Source organism: Lipotes vexillifer, unplaced genomic scaffold (genome assembly GCF_000442215.2).
Source record: "Lipotes vexillifer unplaced genomic scaffold, Lipotes_vexillifer_v1.1 scaffold951, whole genome shotgun sequence".
Classification (NCBI taxonomy): domain Eukaryota; kingdom Metazoa; phylum Chordata; class Mammalia; order Artiodactyla; family Lipotidae; genus Lipotes; species Lipotes vexillifer.
Window position 1 is genome coordinate 2,441,490 of NW_006793664.1, and position 26,681 is coordinate 2,468,170.

A 26,681-nucleotide genomic window follows, 5' to 3' on the forward strand; every position below is an offset into this window, starting at 1 on the left:
TGATCAGCACAATAAGTCTAGTTACCATCTGTCACCATGCAAACTTGTTCCAAGAGTATTGACTGTGTTCCTTATGCTGTACAGTACACACCGGTGACTTATTTATTTTGTAGCTGGAAGTTTGTACTTCATCCGCTTCACCTTCTTCATCTGTTCTCCCGCCTTCCGCTGTCTGGCAACTACCAGTTTGTTCTCTGTATCTATGAGTCTGTTTCTGTTTTGTTTGTTTGTTCTTGTTGTTTCGAGTCCACACATGGACATATATCATAGTTTTGATTTAATTCTCTTAAAAAGGGAAAAATAAACTTTTTCACTGTAGCACCTACCACCATAATAGCTAAGTAAGTTAACGCATAATTAAGAAATATACACTGGAAAGAAACTGACATGTGTTGTATTTAGAAGCCAACATGAATTGAGGACTATTAATATCTGGATGAGAACTGGTATTATGCCTAAACTGATTATTGCACTATGAGACTACCAATAAAAATTATTTTTTGGAAGCCATTCTTTAGTTCAACCAACATTATGGAAAACCTGATATTTACAAGAAGTCCTAAGGCATAAGAGATGGGTGTGTAGGGTTGTGGGGGGAATGACTTGAGTCATTTTTTGGTTTACTCCTCTGGAATTTTGGCAGGACTTGTGGGGACAGCTCATCTCTGCTCCATGGGATATCAGATGGGGTGACTCAACTGGGATTGGAAAATCCACTCCCAATATGGCTTACTCAATGGCTGTCTTCTGGGTGCTCAGTTGGAGCTATTGGCTAGACCCTTGGTTCTCCTCTGTGTTGCCTTGCACAAGGCTAGGCTGGGCATCTCACCACACAGCGACTGGGTTCTGAGAGGATGAGGGACAGTCCTAATATGCAAATACTTATCCAGCCTTGGCTTGCTGCATGCTTACTAATATCCCGTTGGCCAAAGCTAGTCACGTGGTCAAGTCCAGGGTCAATGTGGAGACCACACAAGGGTCTGAATACTGAAGAGCAGCCTGGTTCATTGGAGCCCAAAGTGACAGCCTACCGTGGAAGACTGGCCAGAGAGTCACACACAAAGAGCACACCCTGTCCTGCCTTCAGGGACTCACAGAGAAGAAACCTTTTGAATAGTAGTAACGTTTTACTGCACATCCCAATGGGTAGATGTGGGGGACAGTCGTTTGACTGCTTATGCCATTATATCATAGATGTGACGGCAGAATCAGAAAAGTGTAAACACAAGGTGGTCCAGCTAAGGCTGGAGCCCAGGAAAGGGCATTTTGCACCCTGATACCAGCTAACTTCTTGCTCTCAATTCTGCAGTGAAGTCAAGCTAATGACACGTTTCAACTGTTCCAGGCTGTTTTCTTACTTTACTTGTATAAAGCATTAAGGCAACTTGCGGTATGTCCTCAGGCAAATCCCTCACCTAGCTCTGTTTCGTTTTCCTCACTTCTCAAACAAGGAAGCTGGATTCAGTGATCTCTACAGTTCCTGCCAATTGTTATATTTTACTGTATAACATTATAGTTATCCTATGATGTTATATCAACAATGAAAACGTGTTACTTTTTAAAAATTTTTTAATTAATTTTTTTTTTTACGTGTTACTTTTTTGGCAAGCATGTTCCTTACACTAGTTGAAGTCAGCAAAGCTAATTGATAACTAAATAGTGAATCTGAACTTTCTCCAGGCTTATCAATTTGTTCCCTAACAGATTCTGACCATGTAAAGTGGAGCAGCATGTGTTAGGACTGGCTCCTGGCTTTGCCAAGCCCAGCTCTTTCTCTGCTGTGAAACTTGGTCTCTTTGATCAAAAGGTTAATTTCTGCATTATTTGTCTTACAAAGCTGCTAAGAAGATAAAGTGAGATAAGAGAAGTGAAAGTGCTTAGCTTTGATTAGGGACTGAGTTTTTTTTCTGTCCCTCTAACCAATTCTGACCGCCATGAATCAGGCTTTGGTTTAAAAAAAAAAATAGAGGAATTCGCTCCCAGTTAGATATTCATTAACCTCTAGAGCCCTGCCCACATCAAGGGGCGAGGTCTTAATTCTTTCAACTGTCTCTGTTGCTAAATCTGTGACCCTCTTAATAAAACCCAAGGGACTGTACAGAAGAAGAAAAAACAAGACATTTTTAAGAAACAATTTAAATTACCTCTTGCTGAGACTGTGATTTTTTTTCCTTTGCCTTTCTTAGAATGTACCAAGGAGAAAAGGAGGTTTTTGGTTTTTTTTAAACTTTTAGTTTCACTTTCCAGATTGCAGCAAACTTCCTCACTTCCCAGATGAAAACGACTGGATTTGGACTAACAAAAAACGGTCAGCTGCCGTCAGAGTAAGTGAAGGTGTGTATATTAAATTCTTCCTGGGATAGGATCTCTCATGTTGGGTACAGCTAGAATGCTTGTTGGCTTTAGCATTCTTTGATCTTTCTTGGGTCTGGTGCTTGAGATCGAGTCAGAATCATTCAACATGGAGAGTAGAAAAAGGGGAGAGAATATAGGTGTGAATATAGGCTTGTATCACAACCTAGAAGACAAGGAACAGCAACAGTTTCTCATTAACATGATAAAACGTTTTATGCAGTATTTTTTTTTTTTCCTTTGTAGTGTTCTGTAACTGGGAAGGCACATTAGGTAAGCGATGGAAATCATTCGGCAACAGCCTTTTTAAAAAAATCACATCTTTGTCTTAAAGATGCAGAGCCCTGTGAGCTTTAAAGAGCTTATCTCCTTTTCTCAGTTTTCTTGGCTGGAGAGGAGACAGGGGCTGGCATTTTATAATGGGCTTGACAAGGAGAAAACACTTCAGGTATTCCTAGGAGTAAGAAAATGGCTTTCTCTGGCCTTGTAAAGGAAAACGGAAGAAGATGAGACATGGAAAGATCTTCAGGTGTGTAGGAAGGTCAGAAATGAGCAAATATGGGCTGGTCGGCCTCGGGCGGTACTGGTTTCAGGAAGCTGGCTCCCAACTTTACAGTAGGATTATGTGTTAGTGTGTGTCTGCAGGTAGATGCGCCTGCATAAATTTAGGGGAAAAAATATTGTGAATTTACAAACCAAACTGTACAAGCCAAACTGCAAATAATGATTAAGCACCCTGGCGGCAGACGCCAGGTCCCAAACATGATGCAATATTGTCTTTTACTTGGACAAAGAAATGTGTAATCCTAGGTTTTCCAAAATTGCAAGGCCCAGTGAATCTACTTTTCATCTCTTTTTAACTTCCTTTGTTTCTGTTACGTTTCATGAAACATCAACTGTTCACTCTAATTTCGTTCTCTCACTTTTTTTGTTTGTTTGTTTTACTGTAGCACATTCTAGAATGACTTGTTCACGCAGATTGCCTACTTATAAGCTTACTGAGTCTGTGCACATCTCAAAATGCTTCTTCCCCTTATCTTTAATTGTTCAGCCTCATATGAAATTGGGGGTTCAAAATTATTCCCCCTGTACGTTTTGAAAGCTTAGCCCTATTGTTTTCTAGTGGCTTATGTTGCTGATGAAAAGTTTTGTGGCAATCAGGATCCCTTTCCTCTGGAAGTAATTGATTATATGTTCTCCTTAAAAGGTTTTAGGATTTTTCTGGTGGATGATCTCAGTTCTGACGTTTCAGAAGAGTCTGTGTCTTTTTCCTTTTTCACTCATCCTGCCTGGCATTTGGTGAGTCTCTTCCATCAGGTGAAGTGTATCTTCATATCTGGGAATGTCTTTCAGTCCTTACATGTTTTGTAAATGGCTTAATCCTTCTCAGTAATTCTTATCTCTAGCTACAGCCCTTCCAGAAGAGTTAAATGTCACCTAGGCAAAGGAGGGGAATATATTTCGGGGACTATGCCTGTGAGTTGGTAAATAGAGGTAGTACCCTTATGGTACTGGAAAGAGTTTTCAGAATAGGCTTTAGAACTATAAAGAACAATAGATTAACAATAGATTGTAACAATAGATTGTTACAATCTAATTGTAACAATAGGCTAAATGAAATTTAAAAATAACTAAGGAAAAACGTGAAGAGGATGAGGAAATAGTATAATTAAGTTCCTCATCTTTTTGGTAGGAAGAATCTACTTAAGGTCCAGAAATGAAGAAGTAGAAACAGAAGCATATTATTTAGGTTTGTGGAAGTGACCATGAGAATTCACAGTAGAAACAGTCAAGAGGTTTACCTTGGAACGTTGCAGCTGGGGTGGAGGTGAAAAGCGAGGAGCGAGTTTGTTTTTTGATCCTTTTTTGTGCTGATTGAATTATTTCCATTTGATGTAGTACTTGTATATCATAAATGTTACGAGTAATGAGATCACATTTGTTACATATATGACATATATAGTCACATTTGTTACATATATTACAAGTAATAAACCAATGTATATGGAAGCACATGTTATTAATGCTGCCCATTACTTTTAATGTTTTTCTTTTATAAGGCAAAATCATGAGCAGGGATTTGCTTTGTCGTATCTACTCCTTTTGGGGACTGTTGCCCTTTTGGATACTGTGTACATCTTCTACCAACAAATGTACTGTTAGACGTGAAATAGCTGACTGCAGTCATCTGAAGTTGACTCAAATACCTGATGACCTCCCAACAAACATAACAGTGTTGAATCTTACCCATAATCAACTCAGAAGATTACCACCTGCCAATTTTACAAGATATAGCCAACTTACTATCTTGGATGGAGGATTTAACTCCATCTCAAAGCTGGAGCCAGAATTGTGCCAAAGTCTCCCTTTGTTGGAAATTTTGAACCTCCAGCACAATGAGCTATCTCAGCTTTCTGATAAAACCTTTATCTTCTGCATGAATTTGACTGAACTCCATCTAATGTCCAACTCAGTCCAGAAGATTCAAAGTAATCCCTTTAAAAACCTGAAGGTAAGATGGAAATGAATATTTCCATGTAAGAAACGAAAAATATGTTATCGAATATTGTTTTCAAGTCACTTATGCATCTTTAGACTTCATGTCTAAATATCAAGGTGACGAATAAGAAATCTGATCTACCCAAATGGGAGGGGGGGGCTCCACACATAAATATGGCCATTATGATTGGAAATATTTTCAAGAGAGCAAATACTGTAATTTTAAAGAACTTTCCTCTCTTGCATCCTTCCACGAGAAATAGAACTTAGATTCAAGAGGTAGAGACCAGAGAGGAGTCAGAATATCCCACGAAGAATGGCAAATAAACTCTCCACACTGCTGATTTAGTACCTGCAATAATGAAAACATATGTCGAGTCCAAACTCTAATTTAAATAAAATTAACAAATTGATGCATGGTAAAGCCAACTGTTCAGCTAAAAGTTACATACTTTTGATGTAAGAAATCATCTACAGCATTGCTTTTCAGTAGCTACCACCTTTTTCTTGTCAGTACTTTGCTTGAATTTAAATCTGTGAAAAAATATGCTAGTGTCTTTAAATCTGAGGCAATTATTAAGTGTTTTTCTTATATCAAAGCTATTTTCAGAACTCTGTTTTCTTCATTTTGTGGGCTTATAAAAAACTGAGCATTCCTCAACCTCAAATACCAAGAATAATATACAAATTTAAATATTCTTAGAAACACTTATAAAATGATTTGCTTGCTAGCTTAGGGATTTGAAATTCTTTCTTGTGTCTTCTTAGATTCTGATGTAGATGAAATGATGTCTTTGGGCACAAAGACCTCAAAATCCGGTTAATTGCCCGCAAAATGTTATTCTTATTTTTAAAACATAAATAGAAGTCTTAAGCTCTTTGATAGACATTACATAAGATATTGCCCTAACATATATCAGTTTTTCCTTACATTTTACCTGAGTGGAAGTTGACATGTTCAAAGGTAGCACAAAGTGACAAAACATCCCACAGCACAGACAAAACAAAATAATAATATTCTGTACTAGTCATGATGCAAAATTTACATAACTACCAATCTTTCTCAATATGAAAATCTTTTAAAATTTTCATGAACAGCAACGTTCTCCTCATGCTTCTTAAGAAAATATTTCTTCATCTTTTTTTTGTTGTTTAGTTTCAAGGTTGATGCATGACACTATGTTTGATAAGCCACATGAATCTTTCTTACATGACAAATAAATGCCTATTATAAATAAATAAGTAAATAAAAATGCTTATTATGAATATTCCTTACATCACGAATAAATAAGCTGAAGTCATTTTATTTTGGTAAGGGAAATAAAGTGATTCTTTGAATTAAGAAATTAGTCTTTGTAGCAATGGTATTTCTATCACAACCAAGATTTTTTATTACTCCTACCGTCAGTTTTCTATAGAATAATAAAGATGTGACATTTTGCTGTCCAGTTATTTCTAAGGTTCATGTACATTTAAAAGAACTATTTTTCATGGTAAGACTGTAACTTATATACATATTTTTCTCCCTCAGAATTTAATCAAATTAGACCTAGCTCATAATGGTTTATCATCTACTAAATTAGGAACTCAGCTGCAACTGGAAAATCTCCAAGAGCTTCTACTATCAAATAATAAAATTTCTGCACTAAGACGTGAAGAACTTGATTTCCTTGGCAACTCTTCTTTAAAAAGATTAGAGTTGTCATCAAATCAAATAAAAGAGGTAAGAAAAAAATTTTGTGGGGCTTCCCTGGTGGCGCAGTGGTTGGGAGTCCGCCTGCCGATGCAGGGGACGCGGGCTCGTGCCCTGGTCCGGGAGGATCCCACATGCCGCGGAGCGTCTGGGCCCGTGAGCTGTGGCCGCTGGGCCTGCGCGTCCGGAGCCTGTGCTCCGCATTGGGATAAGCCACAGCAAAAAAAAAAAAAAAAAAAAATTTGTGTTGTACTTTTAAGTGTGGGCAGTCCCTAATTGTGTCACGTGGGTAAGAATCTAAAGGTAGAGATAGAGAAAGAGGTGATAACCTTTGTCACGTCTTCTAGAAATCCTTCACACTTACTGCTTAGGGCCATTGATGTCATCCTCACAAGAAAGGGAGTTTGGTAGCAATTTGGAGCTGGAGCTCTGCTGTCAAACAGAAGTGGGTTAAAATCCTTGATCCAATACAGGCCTGGACTTTGGCCTTGGGGAACTTAAGCTCTCTGGGTCTAGTTTCCTTGCCTGTAAAGTGGAAATAATACTATCTATTGTGCAAAATCCCTGGAAGAATTAAAATAGTGTATGACGGTTAAAAGCACAGGCTTTAGAGTTGGGTTAGCTGACTCCCTATCTGGCCTTTATCTGTTAATAATTGTGCAATCGGGCAAATTATTCAAGTTCTCTCTGCTCCAGTTCCCTAGTTTAAAAATTGGTATAATAATAACACTTCCCCATAGGCTTATGTGGCAAAGAATTTAGCACAGTGCCTGGCATTATAGGTAACTGCTCGATAAACAATAACTAGCATTATATTTTTACAAACACCTTCCTATATAATGGAGTAAACCTAACCTTCTCTTTTTGGGTCCGTGATCTTCAATTTGTTAATTAGTTTTGCATACAGGTGTGTCTGTGTTTTATTCCTTTACAAGCCAAGAATAAGAATATTGGGAATTCTAAACAAAATCAGATTTTTAAAGCTATATTAATTTTCAGATTAAAAAATAGACTGTGAATGAAATTATCCTGAAATAATAATTAAATATTTTATGCAAGCTACTCAGGTTCATTTTTGAACAGCATTTTTTTTGTTGGTTAGAACATTTATTGTAGAAATATATAAATAAATGTAAAATATATAAGTAATGAGGAGAAAAATAAAAATCATCCAAAAGCTCATAGTCCCAGGACAACCAATGTTAACATTTGGGTATGTTTGTCTCCAGCTTTTCTCCGTGTAATAAAAGAAAAAACAACAGCAACTGAAATTCATAGAGTACTTAACTGTGTGGCCAACACTGTGACAAGTTCTTTTTTAATACAATTTTGTCTAGTCCTGTAACCAACTTACGCTTATCATCGTTTTACACAGGAGTAAATTGAGATGAAGAAAGATTAAGGAACCTGTCCATAGCCTCACAGGTGATGGATTGGTGACAGAGCTGGGTTTCTGGCAGTGTTAGACCAGGGCCCCACGCTCTTAGCAGCTGTGCTGCCTCTCTGAGAATGATGGTGTATCCTGCCTTTTAAAAGTAATATCATAACATGAATATCCTCCATGTCATTAAGAATTATTCACAAGCTTAATTTTAGTGACTGCAAAATAATCCTATCCTATAGATTTACCATAATTAATCTAATCATTTCCTGCTTTGTATTTTGACTCACTTTCTTCCACATTTCTCTCATGCCATCCATTGGCCCTAACATCTCACAAGTGACACAGTAGAAATCAGAGCCTCTTTGCTCTCCCAGGAGACTTGACCTCCTCTCTGGATCCCCTCCCTCCTTCCTCTTGCTCTCTTGCTCCAGCGCTGAGTCTCATAGCAGCCAAGGCTTCTAGTGAGGGACTGGGGGGCAGAGCGGAAGGGAGCTGGAAACACGGTAATGAAATAGTCAGGAGAAAACCTTGGTGGGAAGACAGAGAGGATCGCTGGAGCTCAGAGTCATAGAAAGGAAAGTGCATGTCAATGTTTCATAGTAAAATCCACCCATTCATTCCAGAATGTTCACTGAGAGCAGTGGTCACGAAGAGGGAAACAGGATCTGCCCCAGAGGTGACTTTACAAGTAGTTTATTAATTACAGTAATACTCAGTGTGATGAAGTAAAAGTACCAGGAGACTTAACTTAGCCTGGAGATCAGGGAAGACCCTCTGAAGAAGTGGCATCTAAGCTGATACATGGATGCTGAGTTACCAGTGACCAGGCGAGGCAAGGGCTGGAGCAGGAGGTGGGTGATGGTGCAGAGGAAGGAGCTGGGAGACAGAGGGATGGAGAGAAAACCCGGAGAAGGCGGTGAAAGAGGAAAGGGGATGGAGTAGAGAATATGCCTGTTTTTCAAGGGTCATACAGACTCGTTGTGTTTTGGTTATTAACCTCTTTTTCTGTCCCACTCTTAGTTCTCTCCAGGGTGTTTTCATGCAATTGGAAAATTATTTGGCTTCTCTCTGAACAATGCCAAACTGAGCCCCAGTCTCATAGAAGAGCTCTGCTTGGAATTATCAAACACAAGCATTCAGAATCTGTCCCTGAGCAACAACCAGCTGTACACAACCAGCAACACGACTTTTGTTGGGCTGAAGCAGACAAATCTCACAATGCTCGATCTTTCCCATAACAGCTTAAGTGTGATTGGTAATGATTCCTTTGCTTGGCTTCCACATCTAGAGTATCTCTTTCTGGAGTATAATAATATAGAACATCTGTCTTCTCGCTCTTTTTATGGGCTTTCCAATGTGAGATACCTGAATTTGAGACGATCTTTTACTAAACAAAGCATTTCCCTGGCTTCACTTCCCAAGATTGATGATTTTTCCTTTCAGTGGCTACAATTTTTGGAGTATCTCAGTATGGAAGATAACACCCTTCCAGGCATAAAAAACAATACTTTCACGGGATTGACAAGGCTGAGATGTTTAAGTCTATCCAACTCCTTTTCAAGTTTGCGAACTTTAACAAATGAAACGTTTTTATCACTCGCTGGTTCTCCTCTGCTCATACTCAACCTAACCAAAAATAAAATCTCAAAAATAGAGAGTGGTGCTTTTTCTTGGTTGGGCCACCTAAATGTACTTGACCTTGGCCTTAATGAAATTGGGCAAGAACTCACAGGCCAGGAATGGAGAGGTCTAGAAAATATTGTTGAAATCTACCTTTCCTACAACAAATACCTAGAGCTGACTAGCAACTCTTTTGCCTTGGTTCCAAGCCTTCAACGACTGATGCTCCGAAGGGTGACCCTTAAAAATGTGGATAGCTCCCCTTCACCTTTTCACCCTCTTCCTAACCTGACCATTCTGGATCTAAGCAACAACAACATAGCCAACATAAATGATGAACTGTTGAAGGGTCTTGAGAAACTAGAAATTCTGGATTTGCAGCATAACAACTTAGCTCGCCTCTGGAAGCATGCAAACCCTGGCGGTCCTGTTCATTTTCTGAAGGGCCTTTCTCACCTCCACATCCTTAACTTAGAGTCTAATGGCTTTGATGAGGTCCCAGCAGAAGTCTTCAAGGACTTACATGAATTGAAGAGCATCAATTTAGGACTGAATAATTTAAATATCCTTCCACCATCTGTCTTTGATAATCAAGTGTTGCTAAAGTCATTAAGCCTTCAGAAGAATCTCATAACATCTGTTGAAAAGAACGTTTTTGGGCCAGCATTCAAGAACCTGAGTAATTTAGATATGAGCTTTAATCCATTTGATTGTACATGTGAAAGCATTGCCTGGTTTGTTACTTGGATTAATAATAGCCATACCAACATCTCTGAACTATCAAGCCGTTACCTCTGCAACACTCCACCTCAATATCGTGGTTTCCCAGTGATGCTGTTTGATATATCACCCTGCAAAGACAGTGCCCCATTTGAACTCCTTTTCATGATAAATACCAGTATCCTATTGATTTTTATCCTTATTGTACTCCTCATCCATTTTGAAGGCTGGAAGATATCTTTTTATTGGAATGTTTCAGTGCATCGAGTTCTTGGTTTCAAAGAAATAGACAGACAGCCAGAACAGTTTGAATATGCGGCATATATAATTCATGCCTATAAAGATAGGGATTGGGTCTGGGAACACTTCTCCCCAATGGAAGAAGAAGATCATACACTCAGATTTTGTCTTGAAGAAAGAGATTTTAAGGCAGGTGTCCTTGAACTTGAAGCAATTGTTAATAGCATCAGAAGGAGCAGAAAAATTATTTTTGTTATAACACAGAATCTGCTGAAAGATCCATTATGCAAAAGGTAGGTGAACACTCTGAAATCTGAAGTATATTCTCATTTTTAAATTGAGCTTTTAAATATTACTAACATTATTACTCAAAGTATTTTAAAAATAAAATTAAGAAGAAATGTAACCTGATTTTTAGTGACAGATTAAAGTTAATTACAAGGGAAATGTTAATTTTAGAGCTTTGGGCTGTTAAAAACTGCATATTGGTATATACCTTAATTCAGTTATTTTTTTTAACTTAGATTCAAGGTGTACCACGCAGTTCAGCAAGCTATTGAACAAAATCTGGATTCCATTATATTGATCTTTCTTGAGGATATTCCGGATTATAAACTGAATCATGCGCTCTGTTTGCGAAGAGCGATGTTTAAATCTCACTGCATCTTGAACTGGCCGGTTCAGAAAGAACGGGTAAATGCCTTTCATCATAAATTGCAAGTAGCACTTGGTTCCAGAAATTCAGTACATTAAATTTACTTAAAGACTAAATTAAAGGAGTAACTTTCCTAATTTAAAAAAGGCTCATGGTAAACTTACATTTTACTTGACAATAATGTAAATCTGTTCATTCATATTTATAAATAAGAATACTACAAGTATCTCTCTTCTATGGAGATATATCTCCCTTATTTCAGGCCTTTCATTACCAATCGAGTTAATTGGACCCAAAATGAACAGACAAGAATATCCTTTACTAATGAATACACAATTGGGTTACTGAGGCCTATCAAAACAAAGTTTTAAAGTATTCCTCATTTAAAGAAAAGTTAGAGGTATCTGAGTGTTTGTGATAATTATATTTGGTTTTTTTTCTGGATGCACTCAGAATAAAATATCACTTTTATGGGTACAATGCTATTTCAATTGTGAAAGAGTAAAATACACAGCCATATTTTTAAAAGCTGAATTACAGCAATTTTTCAACTGAAAATTTTGTATTTTAGTGGCGCCTGTCACAGTGTTGATTTTGTTAAATACCATTCTAATATACATACTCAGGACAGAAAATGTTTGCACTTCATTTCGATTACTTAATAAATAAATATTTTAATAAATACTTATGTTTCCTGATATTTGGGATTCTGCTATATGAGGCGTTAGAAGACACTATTCTTTTACTTAGAAGTATTGCAGGAAGGCTTCTTTCCTAAAGGTTAATTCGTAGATTGGCTTTGCGGAAACAAAATACTGTCTTCCCCCGGTCACAGACTCAGGACACAGCCCTGGCCAAATCATGTGGTTCCACTGGGATTATTTTGACTGCTCGATCTTGAAAATTACAGTGATAAACAAAATCTTAACTATTCCCAAATCATTACTGATGATGATCCTGGTATAATACATTCCCACAGAGTATATCATTATAACTATAAAAAAGTATGCTGTGTGTAAATTAGTCCTTATGATTACTTTAAGTTTTATTTTCGTTTTACAATAAAGAGAGTCTGATTATTGGAAATAGACATGAATAGCTTTTTAAAACCTTTATAGTTCTGGTATTCAAATATAAAGGAGAGTTGAAATGATCATGTTGAGGTAATTTCTGTACTTGAAGCCCTCATTTGTCTGCTGAATTTAGGGAGCATTTGAGATGTCACACTTTGGAGCTTTGATTTAAATAATTCCGTATTCTCAGGGCTAAGTTCACATAATCCTAAAAAAAACATAATACCCGCTGCACTGCTGGTTCTGAAGGACTCTACAACAACATGAATATACAGAGAACTCATTTTCAGTCTCTCATTATACACCACCCTCACACTTGAGACATGTGTTTTATAGTTTTTTTTGTTAAGATTTGTTTTCTAATTGTGAAATAATCCTGTTTTATTTTGGCATCATAAAATAAAAATCACAACTAGTTTTTTCTTGATGCACTTTGTATGTTATCTATCAATATTCTCAATCTCACTGAAATATTTCTAAATCTATTATTATTATTATGAATTTATCAATATATTGTCAGTTCGTGGAAAGCAGAGCAGGAAGTAATTTTGCTTTCTTTCTCTGGTTTATTTGTTTATGAGGTAGTTGATTACATGCGCACAATTTAAATTGAGCTCAAATGTCATTTTTTTAGAAGTTGCTTAATATTTATGAGGTTAGGCTATACAAGGGGTGGCCTGTTTAACTGAATATAATTAAAACTAGTAAAAGGCATAAGCCTTGACTTGTGTTTGACCCACACAGGAAGCAGCCTGAACTCTGCAGGCCATCCTCTCTAATTGTTCTCAGGAGGAGTCCGTCTCCCTTGGGTTCAAGACAAAGGGCGTGCAGAAAATTATGTTTGTCTGACCTATTTGATTTACACACGTGAACTGACTTGTCTGAATTCTCTCAGGATGTCATCATGTAATCGGTTCACCCCAACTCCTTCCCGTTTTCACTTTTAAAACAAAATCCAGCTGAATCAACAACATGGAGTTTGAAATAAATCTAGGAATTTAGATTTTACCTAAAAATGACAGCTTTTAGGCTGTAATAAGAAGTAGATGCAATCAATTTGTTAGTGAGTAGGGGGGTTTTCAATGCCATTTATTTAACAATGTTTACTTTTCCCAATGTCTACCTTAGATTATTTGTAGAAGGGTCTCAGTAGTAAGTGATGGTGATCATGAGAAAATGTAAAGATGTTCCAACTCAAGAGCTCAAAATACAATTTCTTACGATCTATAGAGACAGTGGGCATCAGAGATCTTTTGGGGGTAATGAAAATGTTATAAAATTGGATTGTGGTAATGATTTCACAACTATGTAAATTTACTAAAAATCGTTGAATCATACACTTAAAACAGGTGAATTTTGGGTACAAAATTATATATTAATTATATATTAATAAAGCTGTCAAAAAATTGTATTCATTGAGGAGCTAGCTACATGTGCCTAGCCTTGTGCTAACTAAGCACTACGGAGTATGATTGGATATGAAATGTATTGTAGGAAATGGGGCAGTAGGAATTAGGGTGGGAAGGGATTCTTGGGGATAGACCCGGATAAGGAAGGCTCCATGCAAGAAGGTCAGACCTTTCAAAGGCGGGTAGGATTTTGGTGAGGGAGGAGGAAGATGGAAAGCAGGGAGGGAGACATGAGTCGGTGTTGGGAGACAGTGGAGATACTGTGGAGGATGGAACCATGTTGCAGAGGGCGTGGCAGAGGAGTTTAGCTTTAACGGGTTAGGTAATTTGAAATTGTAACATTATAGGTTTCTATTGGCAAAACCAGAAATTATAATAAAATTCCCTCTTGGGGTCTGTTACTTAGATTTATGTGACACCTAGTTGAATAGAGGAGCATAACTTATAATTTCACAGTCCAAACAGCCAGGCTTACTTTCACATAATAGAAGGGGATTTGAAGTGTTTTTTTCCCAATAAATATATAAATCTATATTAAAATAGCAAAGCATGACAATCCATTGATCATTAGTTACTAATTACACCAGGTGATATGTTAGCCATTCTTAGCTCTTGCAACTAAGCTTTGATCCATCTTCCTGTCCAAGGAAGAAACTGGTTCTGTTATGTGACTTCCCCCCCACCCCACCCCCAGTTTAACAAACAATCATGAGGGAGGAGTCGTGGCACTTTTCAATGGTGGAACTTTTCCAGTTCTGTGTGCGAATTTCTGGGAAACCTGTTTTGAATTCTTAGCTTGCTTTTATCTTAAGTCAGTTCCCCAGGAAACAGACTCCAAGATGGAGATTAACTGAAGCAGGTTAGGGGAGGGCTCTGATTTACAAGGGAGTGAAATAAGCTGGATTGGGAAGAGAGAGAATGATGAGCTTTGAGTCAATTGCAATTGCAGCTGAGGCCTTAGTGGACCCCACGGGGAGCTCTGGAGTTGGAATGGCCCTACAGAGTTGACGCAAATCTAGGCATAGGGGCTAGACTGCTATACCCTCATGTCAACCAGTCATTGGATGCAGACGGCCCCAGGAAGGAAGTATGACTTGAGCAAAAAGCTTTGCTACAAAGCAGTTCCAAAGTAGGGGCTCAGTTGTGAAACACCAGAAGGCAACACTCTGGGCACCTGGAAGAATAGATGCCCGAGCCCTTGACGGGGAGAGCTTAGTGGTTCACTACAGCATCCACTACACCTTCTAAGGTATTTATCGTTCCATTGGTTTCTTTAAGCACTTCTGCAAGGTTGCAGCCATTTTACTTTTAAAAAATAAAGTCTCTTCCAGAAATTATCAATCTGCCCTGATCTATGGATTTTGAAAAGGCAGAAAAAAGTGAACCAACTCAAGCTCTGGAGCTCACAGAGGATAATACTAAAGAAGATAGCATTGTCCCACTTCCTTAAGTTTCATAATGTTATCAGTGTCACTATATTTGTTCAGTCAATCAAGGTGATGAAGAAACAGCAAGAATTTCAGTTTACTTTTATTGGTACTCTAGTCCAGACAACTCTTGTGGGAATCCTTCTCTGATATACCACCTGCTGCCCTACACACCATGCAGAATGAATCACTTCACTACTTATGCATCCATAGTACTTTATTCATACCCTTCGTCCAACTGCACATCGGGTTCTGCACACTGTTTAGATCTGACTCTATCCCGAGCCCCCAGAACATGAGCATCTTGAATACAGAGAGCTTCATCTTATTCATCTTACTTGCCTTGATATCTAGATGAATGACTGGAACATAGTCATTTTTCAAGCAAGAGTCTGGGCTGAAAAGTAAATGTTAGATTGGTGTTGTGGCAGTGGAAATAGACACGTTAGCTTTTTTAGAAATATATTTTTACCATCAGGAAATTTTGTATTTGGTAGTCCTGTTTCTGGGAGAGAAAATAAACAAAGAGAATCAGGATGCTCCAAAATTCCCTCCAACCTCCTGCAACTCTGCAATACCTATTCCAGAAACATGCCAGTGTGCCACGTAGGAATGGTCCGGGGAGTTCCAGGTCCCCACTTAAATAAAACCTTAGTTTACGTTCTAAGTTTTCTTGGGATCAGGTTATTAGGGATTTTTTGCTATTGAATTGTAGTTCCTTATATATTTTGGAAATAAATTCCCCCAAGTTTCTAGAACCAATTTCAACGTGTGCTGGTGGGTGGGCTGTGGCAGGGGGAGGCAGTTCCCACGCACCCAAGCAATTCTCTGACACCAGCTGGGTGTCCTACAATTCAACTCAGTTCTGACACCATCTACCTGGAGAGAGCATCAGATCCCACAGGTTGAGGGCTCAGTCCTCCAAGACTGCCCCCCCCAATTCAGACACCAATCACAAGTCTAAGTTGTCACCTGATTGGATGAGAGTTCCAAGGACCCACTCCTTGGGTTCCATTAACTTGCTAAAGTGGCTCACAGAACTCAGAGAAACATTTTACTTACTAGATTACTGGTTTATTATAAAAGGATATAACCCAGGAACAGCCAGATGGAAGAGAGGCCTAGGGCAAGGTATGGGGAAAGGGTGTGGAGTTTCTGCCCTCCTGGAGCTTGGCCACTCTCCCTGAATCTACAGGTGTTCACCAACCCAGAAGCTCTCCAACCCTCGTACTTTTGGGATTTTATGGAGGTTTCATTATATAAGCATTGTTGATTAAATCATTGACCGCTGGTGACTAAATTCAGTCTCAATCCCCTATCTCCTCCCCAGAAGCTGGGGGTGGGACTGAAATTTCCAACCCTCTAATCACATGCTTCACTCCCCTTGCACCTAGCCCCAATCACTAGGTTCTTTCCAAGTCACCTCATTAACCTAAACCCAGTTGTGGTGGAAAGGGACTTGTTATGAATAACAAAACACCAACTTCACTTTTATGGCTCTGAAGTGATTTCAGGAACTGAGAACAAGAAACTAAATATTATAACAATAAATAAATAAATAAATAAATAAATAAATATTATAACAAAAGGTGCTCCCATTACTCTTATCACTAAGAAAATTTCAAGGACTTTAGCTCTGTGCCAGAAATGAACAAAGGCAAAATATATATTTCTTATTATACATCACAATATCACAACCCGTTATCAGATATATGGTTTTCAAATGTTTTCTCCCATTCTGTAGGTTACTTTTTACTCTAGTGATTATATTATTTCCTGTGCAGAAGCCTTTTAGTTTGATGTAGCTCCACTTGTCTATTTTTGCTTGTGTTGCTTGTGCTTTTGGTGTCGGATTGTGCAATCATTGCCAATACCAGAGTCATGAAGTTTTTCCCTTGTATTTTCTTCTAGTAAGTTTACAGTTTATAAGTTTTTCATGCATTTGAGTTGACTTCTGTGTATGGTGTAAGATAAGGTCAACGGGTATATGAAAAGATTCTCAACGTCAGGGAAATGCAAATCAAAGCCACAATGAGATATCACCTCACATCTGTTGAAATGGATATTGTTGAAAAACCAAAAGACAGCACGTGTTGGTGAGGCTGTGGAGAAACTGGAACGCTTGCACACCGTTGGTGGGAATGCAAAATGGTGCCGTTGCTATGGGAAATAATATGGAGGTTCCTCAAAAAATTACAAATAGAAATACCAAATGATCCAGCAACCGCACTTCTGGGTATTTATCCTGTAAAAAATTAATAAACAAAGACCAGAAGAGGGAGCTCTCATACCCAGTGAGGATAGCTGAGCACAGCAGGAAGAAGAAAGACACCTCTTCTTTCCTGGCAAAGACTCAGCCAATGAAATCCATGGACTATCTTTACTACAGCACTCCCGACTTCCTTTTCCACCCTAGAAAGGTGGTCTCCTTTCCTTGCTGTGTGGGGACTTGCACGCAGCTCACCATGGTTACAGACCCCAATTGCAATCCTATGCTGATCCCAAATAAGCGCATTTTTGCTGGAGAAATATCTGGCAGTCTATTTGTTTCAGGTCAGCAATCCAAAAGCCTTAAAATCAGGATCTCAAAGAGATATTAGCACTTCCAGGTTCATTACAGCACAATAGCCAAAATGTGTAAATAATCTATTATATATTATAATAATCTAATATATATGTGTATATTTATTTATTTATTTATTTGTGAGCCTCTTGAAGGTAAATTTATTTACATGCACCCTGGACAGTAATTAACACACTATGACATTTTTTCCATGCTATATAAGAAATTACTTTTTAAAAAGGAGACATTCAAAACTGTCCTTGAACTCACATTTCTATGACTCCCTTCTTAATCTTCCTCTTTTCCTTTGTGTTCATTGACCGCAAGGCTTTAAGCAGCTACGGAATGTCTCTTGCCAATTACCATAACACCAAAGAAATGACCACTAGAGGAGTGCAAAGAAAGAAGGTCCTTGGGCTTCCCTGGTGGCGCAGTGCTTGAGAGTCCGCCTGCCGATGCAGGAGACGCGGGTTCGTGCCCCGTTTCGGGATGATCCCACATGCCGCGGAGCGGCTGGGCCCGTGAGCCATGGCCACTGAGCCTGCGCGTCCGGAGCCTGTGCTCCGCAAATGGGAGAGGCCACGACAGTGAGAGGCCCGCATAACGCAAGAAAAAAAAAAAAAGAAAGAAGGTCCTTGATTGGCTTCCTGGCAAATTGATGAGTCATTCCCCAACAGTACTGTAATTTTAAAAAACTGTTTAAATTTATCATACTATCACCGTGCTTTTTAAAACTTGTTTTCCTCACAGTGACCTTTTCTTGCTACACCTTAAAAGTCAGAACTCTAAGCATCATATCATTTATAATCTGTTGATACACTGAACTTTAAACAATCAAAGTGTTATAAGTCAGTATAAGGTAAGAATATTTTATGCCCATGATGCATTGTATACCACTCCAAAATGTGTGCTCTGGTCTAAGGGTTATTTTGAGCTGAAGACAATTGAGAAAAAGCAGAACCAGGATGAACAATCTGCACCCCACTCCCCATCTGTATGAAAGCAGAACAGAAATTCCCCTTGTGAAGGTCAGCTCTGTACCTCCCACACCAGGAGTGGGGAGAGGGGAGATGGCACCACAAAAAAGTCTACATTAACAAACCTTACTAAGCAGCCTTATCTTCCATTACTTTCCACGTATATATCCCGACCCGCAGTTTGCTGTCCCTAGAAACTTGAAGTCCTTTTCCTCTGTCTTGTTGATCTCGAGTGGCCTCAGCCTGCAGCAGCTTGAAGCAGGATTTCAGTTGCCAGCCAGAGACTGACGCCAGGCTGCGGCAGTGAGAGCCCTGACCTGTGGCCGGTGACAAGGCCCCTGGCCCATCAGCTTTGTAGAAATGAATTCCCACAAAGAAACAGAAAGTAGTGAAACAAGTAAAGTGTTTATTAGGAGGAAAAAGAGTACTTGTGGATAGGCACACACGGGCGAACTCAGAGAGAGAGTCGCACCCTCGTGGTAGTTTGACTCACTCATATGGGGCATTTCTTCCGGGTTTCCTTTGGCCAGTCATCTTGCTTTGCCTGGTTCTGAGTCTGTATTCGGTTTAACTCAGGGTCCTCCCATGTGTGCGTGCATCTCTTAGCCAAGATGGATTCTAGCCAAGTGGCCTATGGGCAGGTTGACATCACTCCCTTTCTAACCTCCAAGGAGCCTTTCTGCACATGTATTGTCAGGAAGCTCTCCTTGACCTTGAGAATGCGAAATATGTGGTCTCTATCTTTTATCTGGGCAGGTCTAGCCTCTCCTATTATCCTCCTGCTATAATCTTCATCTCGGATTATGTGTCCACAGGGGACAAACTCCAGCTGCTCAGCCGGGGGCCCATCTATCTCCGGCCTCATTGTCACTTCTCTTTCAACTTATTTTTCTTTTGTTAAGATGTTCTATAAGCCTGATTTCTAACCACCCTTTTGAGTTACTCATCACTGAGTTCTCCTGTGTGTATGTGAAAGAGTCTTAAATTGGGCACACCCCGTGCCATGGCTGTTCCTTCAACTAAGTGCTGCACACCAAGGGCTCTGTCTGTGAGGGAAATCCCGGTGCTTCGTGTCCTCATGGCATGGAGTTTTGCATGCAGATCGATTTAAAATGTACCTCTTGTTTACATAATTTTCATAATTTAAAAGCATAATGTTGCCGAACTTTGGAAGTGTTAATGTTCAAACTGAAAATCTCCACTACCTGTAACTTTCCCTCTGGATCAGTATGTGGTTTATAATCCCAGCCAGTGGTTTGATCTGTTCCAGTGTAATTTCCATGAGCTCTGCCTCAACTGGAGAACGAGTATTTGTGAACTTTCTGTACATAAGTGTCTGTTACAAATATTTTAGCAAACACTTTCTATTTCTCTGGCTTGTGCATATCTTGGCTGGCATTACAGAAAAATAGTGCAAACATTATTCCCTTACTGGGAAACTTTTTAATTTTTCTCTCGTTAATCTATCTTTTGTCAGTCTTTTTCAGGGCCCAGCCAATGAACCTAAATTTTCTTCCTCTCCTACAACTGCAAAATTTTTTTAGAACTCTTAACCAGTTCTTCAGTTATGAAGTTTTCCTCTCTGTCCCTCTTTTGGAGCATCTTAGTTTGTGAAATGTTTTTCATGAAGAGTCAAGGATTTTTACTCTTTTTCTCCCCAGCAATTACCTTGCTTCTGTGAATTTTTTCAGATTTCAATTTACTGGTTTTTCACAAGACTGACACGTATTGTGGAACACCAGTTCAGGTGCCCCATGCAGAGTAAGGCCAAACAATCTGCAACATTGGAGTTTGGAACACAGAAAGGTTTACTGCAAGGTCAAGCAAGGAGAACAGGTGGCTCATGCTCAAAAAACCCGAACTCCCCAATGGTTTTCAGGAAAGAGGTTTTATAGGCAAAATTTAGGGTGAGGGCTGCAGGGTGTGCAACTTTCTTCTGATTGGTTGGTGGTGAGATAACAGGGAGGTGTTCCAAGACTCAGCCAGAAGTTACCATCCTCCACGTGGATGGGGGCCTTAGTTCCTGCAGAAGAACTCAAAGATATTGTTATGTGTATCCCTTGAGGAGGAGCCAGGACCCTGCTTTAATGGCTGCACTATTGTTTCTTGATTGTTCCTCCTTTGTTTCTGCACTCCCTCATTTCCCCCATTAGTAACTGTTTGAATCAGCCTTTTGGAACCCAGGGAAGGTCTAGAAGGCTGAAGAAACCTTTTCCTACAAACAAGAAACAGGGGACATGGAAGGATTTGTACCCAGGAGGACCTCACAGGGTCCTGTTCTGTTTCATAAGTCTTGCACACCAGTTATTATGTGCTAAAACTGATGCTTTATTCTGAATCAAACTCTCAAGCACAAGGCTGCTGTGTACCTCCAAGTTCCCTTTAAGCACAAACTTGGACGTGCAGACCCTTGAAGTGGACAGAGATCTGCTGATGAGGCCTAATGCCATTGAGCTCAGCAGCCCTACTGCACGCACGGATTTCCTGTGCTCGGCTGGAGGGCGACGCAGCCCAGGAAGGGTCAGGGCACAGCTTCAGGTGGCTGCTGCCTGAGTCCTGGGCTTCATTTGTGCTGTGATAAAGAACATCCTTTCGATGTAACCTGGTGTCACATGTGATGAAAACTAACATCTACTGAGAGCTTACCCTGTGCTAGGCTCTGTTCCAGTTCCCAAGCATGTATCAATTAATGTAACTATCAAAGTCCCATTTTATTTGAGATAGGAACCGTTATCACCCCTGGATTACAGGTGAGGAAACTAAGGAACACAGAGAGACTTGGTTGTTGGCCAGTAGCAGAGATAATATGAACCTAGGAAGTCCAGCTCCAGAGGCTCCCATACCGTACCGTCTTCGTCAAGGTGCTTAGTAAATATTTGTTGAATCAGCAAATACCTCTCCTTGTCCAGAAGTTTAGTGTTTTATTTTAATAATAAAATTTGATAGTACTTTTCTTTATAGAATATTGGCCTTGGTGTCATGCTCAGTGAGACAATTTAAATCCCTAAACAGATTAATTCCTCAGGTTATTTGTTTTAACTTTCAGGTTTTCAAAACATAACATTTCTTCATAGCAACATGGCCATCACTTCCTAATACTTTCTCAATGATGTAGCCAAGCATTATTATACACATCAGAAAACCAGTTCATTAAATTGTTAATTGATCAATGTAAGCATAAGAGTTTTATCACATAAAACATGGCTGTGACGTTTCTAATAAAGTCCGTCTAAAATCAACACTCTGCCAAAGTTAGAAACAATGATTTACTGCATTTACTTTCATTTCCTTACTCTGCCTGAGCCAGACCACCGTGGTACATCACCTGGGGCTCATGTTTTGAGAATGGCATGCTACAGGTAATTAACAGAAAAGCCTGGTAGCATCTAACATCTGTCTGAAAGCCTGCTGATGGATGAACAATGGGTATAAAAGACCTAGCATCTTGTGAAGAATTGTTTATCATGTTTGCAATTATCGGTCATTTTCAAAGGACCCTCAAACAAAAGGATCAATCATTCATCCGTTGTGCATTCTTCATGAAGCTGGCTGGCCAGAAGTTTACATCCACTGTTTAACCCACAATGATATTTTTCCCTGTCCTTTTTACATTTTCTGTCATCCTCCCTGTAGATTTTTTTTTTTCTGCCGCACAGCGTGGCATGCGGGATCTTAGTTCTCCAACCAGGAATCTAACCCTTACCCCCTTCAGTGGAAGCACGGAGTCTTTTTTTTTTTTAACATCTTTATTGGGGTATAATTGCTTTACAATGGTGTGTTAGTTGCTGCTGTATAACAAAGTGAGTCAGCTATATGTATACATATATCCCCATTTCCCCTCCTTCTTGCTTCTCCCTCCCACCTTCCCTATCCCACCCCTCTAGGTGGTCACAAAGCACCAAGCTGATCTCCCTGTGCTATGCGGCTGTTTCCCACTAGCTATCTATTTTACATTTGGTAGTGTATATATGTCCATGCCACTCTCTCACTTCGTCCCAGCTGACCCCTCCCCCTCCCTGTGTCCTCAAGTCCATTCTCTGCGTCTGCATCTTTATTCCTGTACTGCCCCTAGGCTCTTCAGAACCACTTTTTTTTTTTTTTTTAGATTCCATATATATGTGTTAGCATACGGTATTTGTTTTTCTCTTTCTGACTTACTTCACTCTGTATGACAGACTCTAAGTCCATCCACCTCACTACAAATAACTCAATTTCGTTTCTTTTTATGGCTGAGTAATATTCCATTGAATATATGTGCCACATCTTCTTTATCCATTCATCTGTCGATGGACACTTAGGTTGCTTCCATGTCCTGGCTATTGTAAATAGAACTGCAATGAACATTGTGGTGCATGACTCTTTTTGAATGATGGTTTTCTCAGGGTATATGTCCAGTAGTGGGATTGCTGGGTCATATGGTAGTTCTATTTTTATTTTTTTAAGGAACCTCCATACTGTTCTCCATAGTGGCTGTATCAGTTTACATTCCCACCAACAGTGCAAGAGGGTTCCCTTTTCTCCACACCCTCTCCAGCATTTATTGTTTGTAGATTTTTTGATATGGCCATTCTGACCGGTGGAAGCATGGAGTCTTAACCCCTGGACAGCCCAGGGAGGTCCCCTCCCTGCAGATATTTTTAGACAATTATGCTAATTATTTTAATTTGTACCCAGCTTTTTAGAGCCAAATATACCCACTGAAGATTTTCACAGAGGTACCAGGAAGATTCTATGATCATGAAGCACCCCAAATATTAATTACTACCCCAATAGTGTATTTGTTTTCTAGGGCTGCTATAACAAATTGTCGCAAACTGGGTGGCTTAAAACAACAGAAATGTATTTGTCATAGTTCTGGAAACTGTAAGTCCGATATCAGATGCCCGCAGAGCCACGCTCCCTCAGAAACCTGTAGGGAAGGCTCTTCTTTACCTCTTCCTAACTTCCGGCAGTGGCGTTCAAAGATTGACATGCCTCGGCCTACAGCTGCATCACTCCAACCTCTGCCTCTGTCATTACGTGGTGTTCTCCCTGCGTGTTTGCATTCAAATTTCTCTCTTCTTAAGGGTATTGGATTAGGGCCCATGCTAATGACCCTGTCTTATGTTGATTTTATCTGTAAAGATCCTATTTCCAAATAAGGTTACATTCATACAGACTGTGAGTTAGGATTTCATCATATCTTTATGGGGAACACAATTCAGCCCATAACAGATAGGATACATGCAAACACACCTCAGAGACAGACTGCTTTCAAGGCTGGGATTTGCAAGAGGAGGAGCTTTTCTGTAGCCTTATTGACAGTATTTGCCTACTTAAAGAAACTCGTGTGCATAGAGGGAAGTGGTTAGTAATGAAAGCATAGAAATATCTAAAGTTAGAGAGCTGAAGACAGGGGCTGAACCCGCACTGTTCATGTAGGGCTGCTCTTTCAAGGTGGATGAGAGTGATTTGCTCCTATGGTTGCAGCCCTCTGTATATGGAATATATATCATATATCTGACTCACTCCCCTTGCTTTGATTCTGTGCTCACCTAACAACCTTCCAACTTAATTTGACCTCAACAGGAATTCCTCCCCTCGGGAAAGAGCAGAGGACAACACTGCAGTTATTAGTTAACACATTTGAGTTGGGGCTTATGCATCAGTATTTTTTTTTTTTTTTTTTTTTTCCTTGCGTTATGCGGGCCTCTCACTGTCGTGGCCTCTCCCATTTGCGGAGCACAGGCTCCGGACGCGCAGGCTCAGCGGCCATGGCTCACGGGCCCAGCCGCTCCGCGGCACGTGGGATCTTCCCGAAACGGGGCACGAACCCGCGTCTCCTGCATCGGCAGGCGGACTCTCAAGCACTGCGCCACCAGGGAAGCCCATGCATCAGTATTTTTGAGTCATGTTAGTGAGGCTTGTCAGCTATGAAGGTCCTGGGCCTGTAAAATCAGGCACCCTGAGACATGGCAGCAGACAAGGGCTGCTCCCAAGGAACTGGGTGAGTTGAACCAAGCTTCACTCAGCAATGACCCTTTTTGCTGCCTGTCCCTTCAAGTTAAATTACATATGTTCAGAATCAATCAGATGATTAGCAGCTTAAACCTGAAAGCTCATACTCCAGAAATGATCTGAATACATGTTTTTATTAACCTTCCCTCCTATCAGAGAGCTGGCCATGGTTCCTTTCGTCTTGTCAGATTGGGTGAGTCCCAGATCTTTTGGAATCAGGGTTATCTTTCCCAGGTTTATGGTCAAATTCCTCACCATCAGCCCAGAGTTCTGCGAATCTGGTGAAGCTCTAAGGGTGATGGAGAAATTGGAGAGTGTTCCTTTAAGGCACGGATCAAGGAGGGGAGCCAGGGTGTCCGTTGTAGACGCAGCCCCAGGCTGCAGTCTGGGGCCCAATTAGCAGTGAGCTAAGCAGGGTTTTTGTTTCGCTTAGCAACCGCCTGCGCGGTCCCAGGGGCCCGTCGGGGTATCTGCGGCGGGCGGAGGCCCGGGCCTCTATCCTCAGCTCGCGGTGGCGCTGGCAGCTGCAGAAGTGGCCTCCGTGGGCTCCCGGACCCCTGGCCCTCGGCGTCTCGCAGCACTAGGGCAGAGAAGGGACTGCTCCCCGCGTCGGGGAAGGTCCGGCAGAGCGGGACCGAGCGCCCGGCGGGGAATCATCCGCGTGGAGAGAGCACCAGAGGCTCCCGGGGTGCGCGGCTTGAGAGGACCCCACGACCCCCGTCCCCGCCCCGGGCCGCCTCGTCGCGATCCCTGCGGGCGGCGGTGGATGGAGCCCCGCAGCCCGGCTCCCCGCGGGCTTGAGGTTCGGGCAGCAGCCAGGACAGCATTTCCAAGGCCAGGACATGAAGGTCGCTGTGTTGGACCTTGGGTCTCTCTTTGCCAAAATCTTCAAGACCTCGACGGCGCCCGCGGCGGTTCCCTCGCCGGTCGCCTCCTCCAGCCACTCGCGAGGGGCAGCCACCGCAGGGCCGGCGGGCATAGGAACGGGCACCTGGCTTGGCACGGCCCCGCCCTTGACCCTCTTTCCAGCCCTGGCGCCCGACTCCCGCTCCGGTTCGCCGGGGGCGCCAGCCCTGCAGCAGCCGACACCCGCCCCGCTCCGTCCTCTGCTCGCCGCCTCCCACCCCCGGGTCTCGGTCGCGAGCCGCACGGCAGAAGCGGGAGGGACCCCCCTCTGGCTGCCCAGTAGCCCGAGAGCAGCCAAAGTCCGGTCCTCGCCCCCGCCCCCGCCCCTGCCCGCGGCCCCCTCCAGCGGCGTCCGCGGCGCATCCGGCTCCCCAGCCCCCCTGGTGGCCGTGGCGCGGCCGCCCCCGGGCCCTGGCGGGGTCTGGGCGGCGCTGCCGTCCATCGGGGGCTCCGCGGGCGGCGGCAGTGTGACCGCGAGCGCACGGAACCCTCGCCCGCCTGGCCCCGGGGAGCGAGAGCCCGGCGCTAGGTTGCCCCCCGGGCCTGGCGCCAAGACCCTGTTCTTCACCCTGCGGGACCTCGGCGAGGAGTGGGCCTCGGACAGCGACTCGGAGGACGGCCGAGAAGCGTGAGTAGCGGCTGGGGCCAGGCAGGTCCTTCTTGGGTTGGGACCCCTGCGCCTCCACCTGTCACACCCACCTTGCCAGGCGCCCGTTACAAAACTGCACTATTTTCAGTAACTTCCACTAAGTGCCCTGGGTACGTCCCTGCACTTTTCTTGGATCCTTATTCCTCGGCTTTCTTTTCTTTTCAAACACAGGCTGTGACAGGCTCTTGAGCAACTTTCTCGGAGGTAATCCTCTGCTGTTCACTAGCAGAGAGGGAGGGAAGATGAAGCGGGACTTGAAGGAGAGGAGGACAAAGTTTTGTTTCTTTTCTAGCTGAAGCTTTGACTCAGGTCATTTGATAGTCAGGTTTCCTTAAGGACTTTGAAAGGAGCCTTTCTCTAATGCAGGATACGGTGGTCGTGCAGGGTACCCAATACCTACACTGGCGGCTATAATTTTAAGAAATGGTGAGACACACGGCGCCTCCCTCCTTTTCAAGGATCAGCCCCAATTCTCATCCTAAGTGGGATTTTTTTGTGTGTGAGACATCGAGTTGAT

The 26,681-nt window shown here is 41.5% G+C and overlaps 2 protein-coding genes across 2 annotated transcripts in view; both read left to right on the top strand.

The window, feature by feature from the left end:
* Positions 1–2,274: 2,274 nt before the first annotated feature.
* Positions 2,275–11,473, top strand: TLR3 (toll like receptor 3). Its single transcript, XM_007466549.1, is given in 8 exon segments — positions 2,275–2,309; positions 2,311–2,324; positions 3,560–3,637; positions 3,640–3,651; positions 4,413–4,864; positions 6,383–6,574; positions 8,949–10,801; positions 11,033–11,473. Coding segments are annotated over 8 exon segments (2,865 nt in total). The 3' UTR covers positions 11,262–11,473.
* Positions 11,474–25,451: 13,978 nt separating this feature from the next.
* FAM149A (family with sequence similarity 149 member A) overlaps positions 25,452–26,681 on the top strand; it is a 29,645-nt gene continuing 28,415 nt past the window's right edge. The window contains 1 exon segment of the mRNA XM_007466555.1: positions 25,452–26,143. Coding sequence (XP_007466617.1) covers positions 25,452–26,143 — 692 coding nt within the window.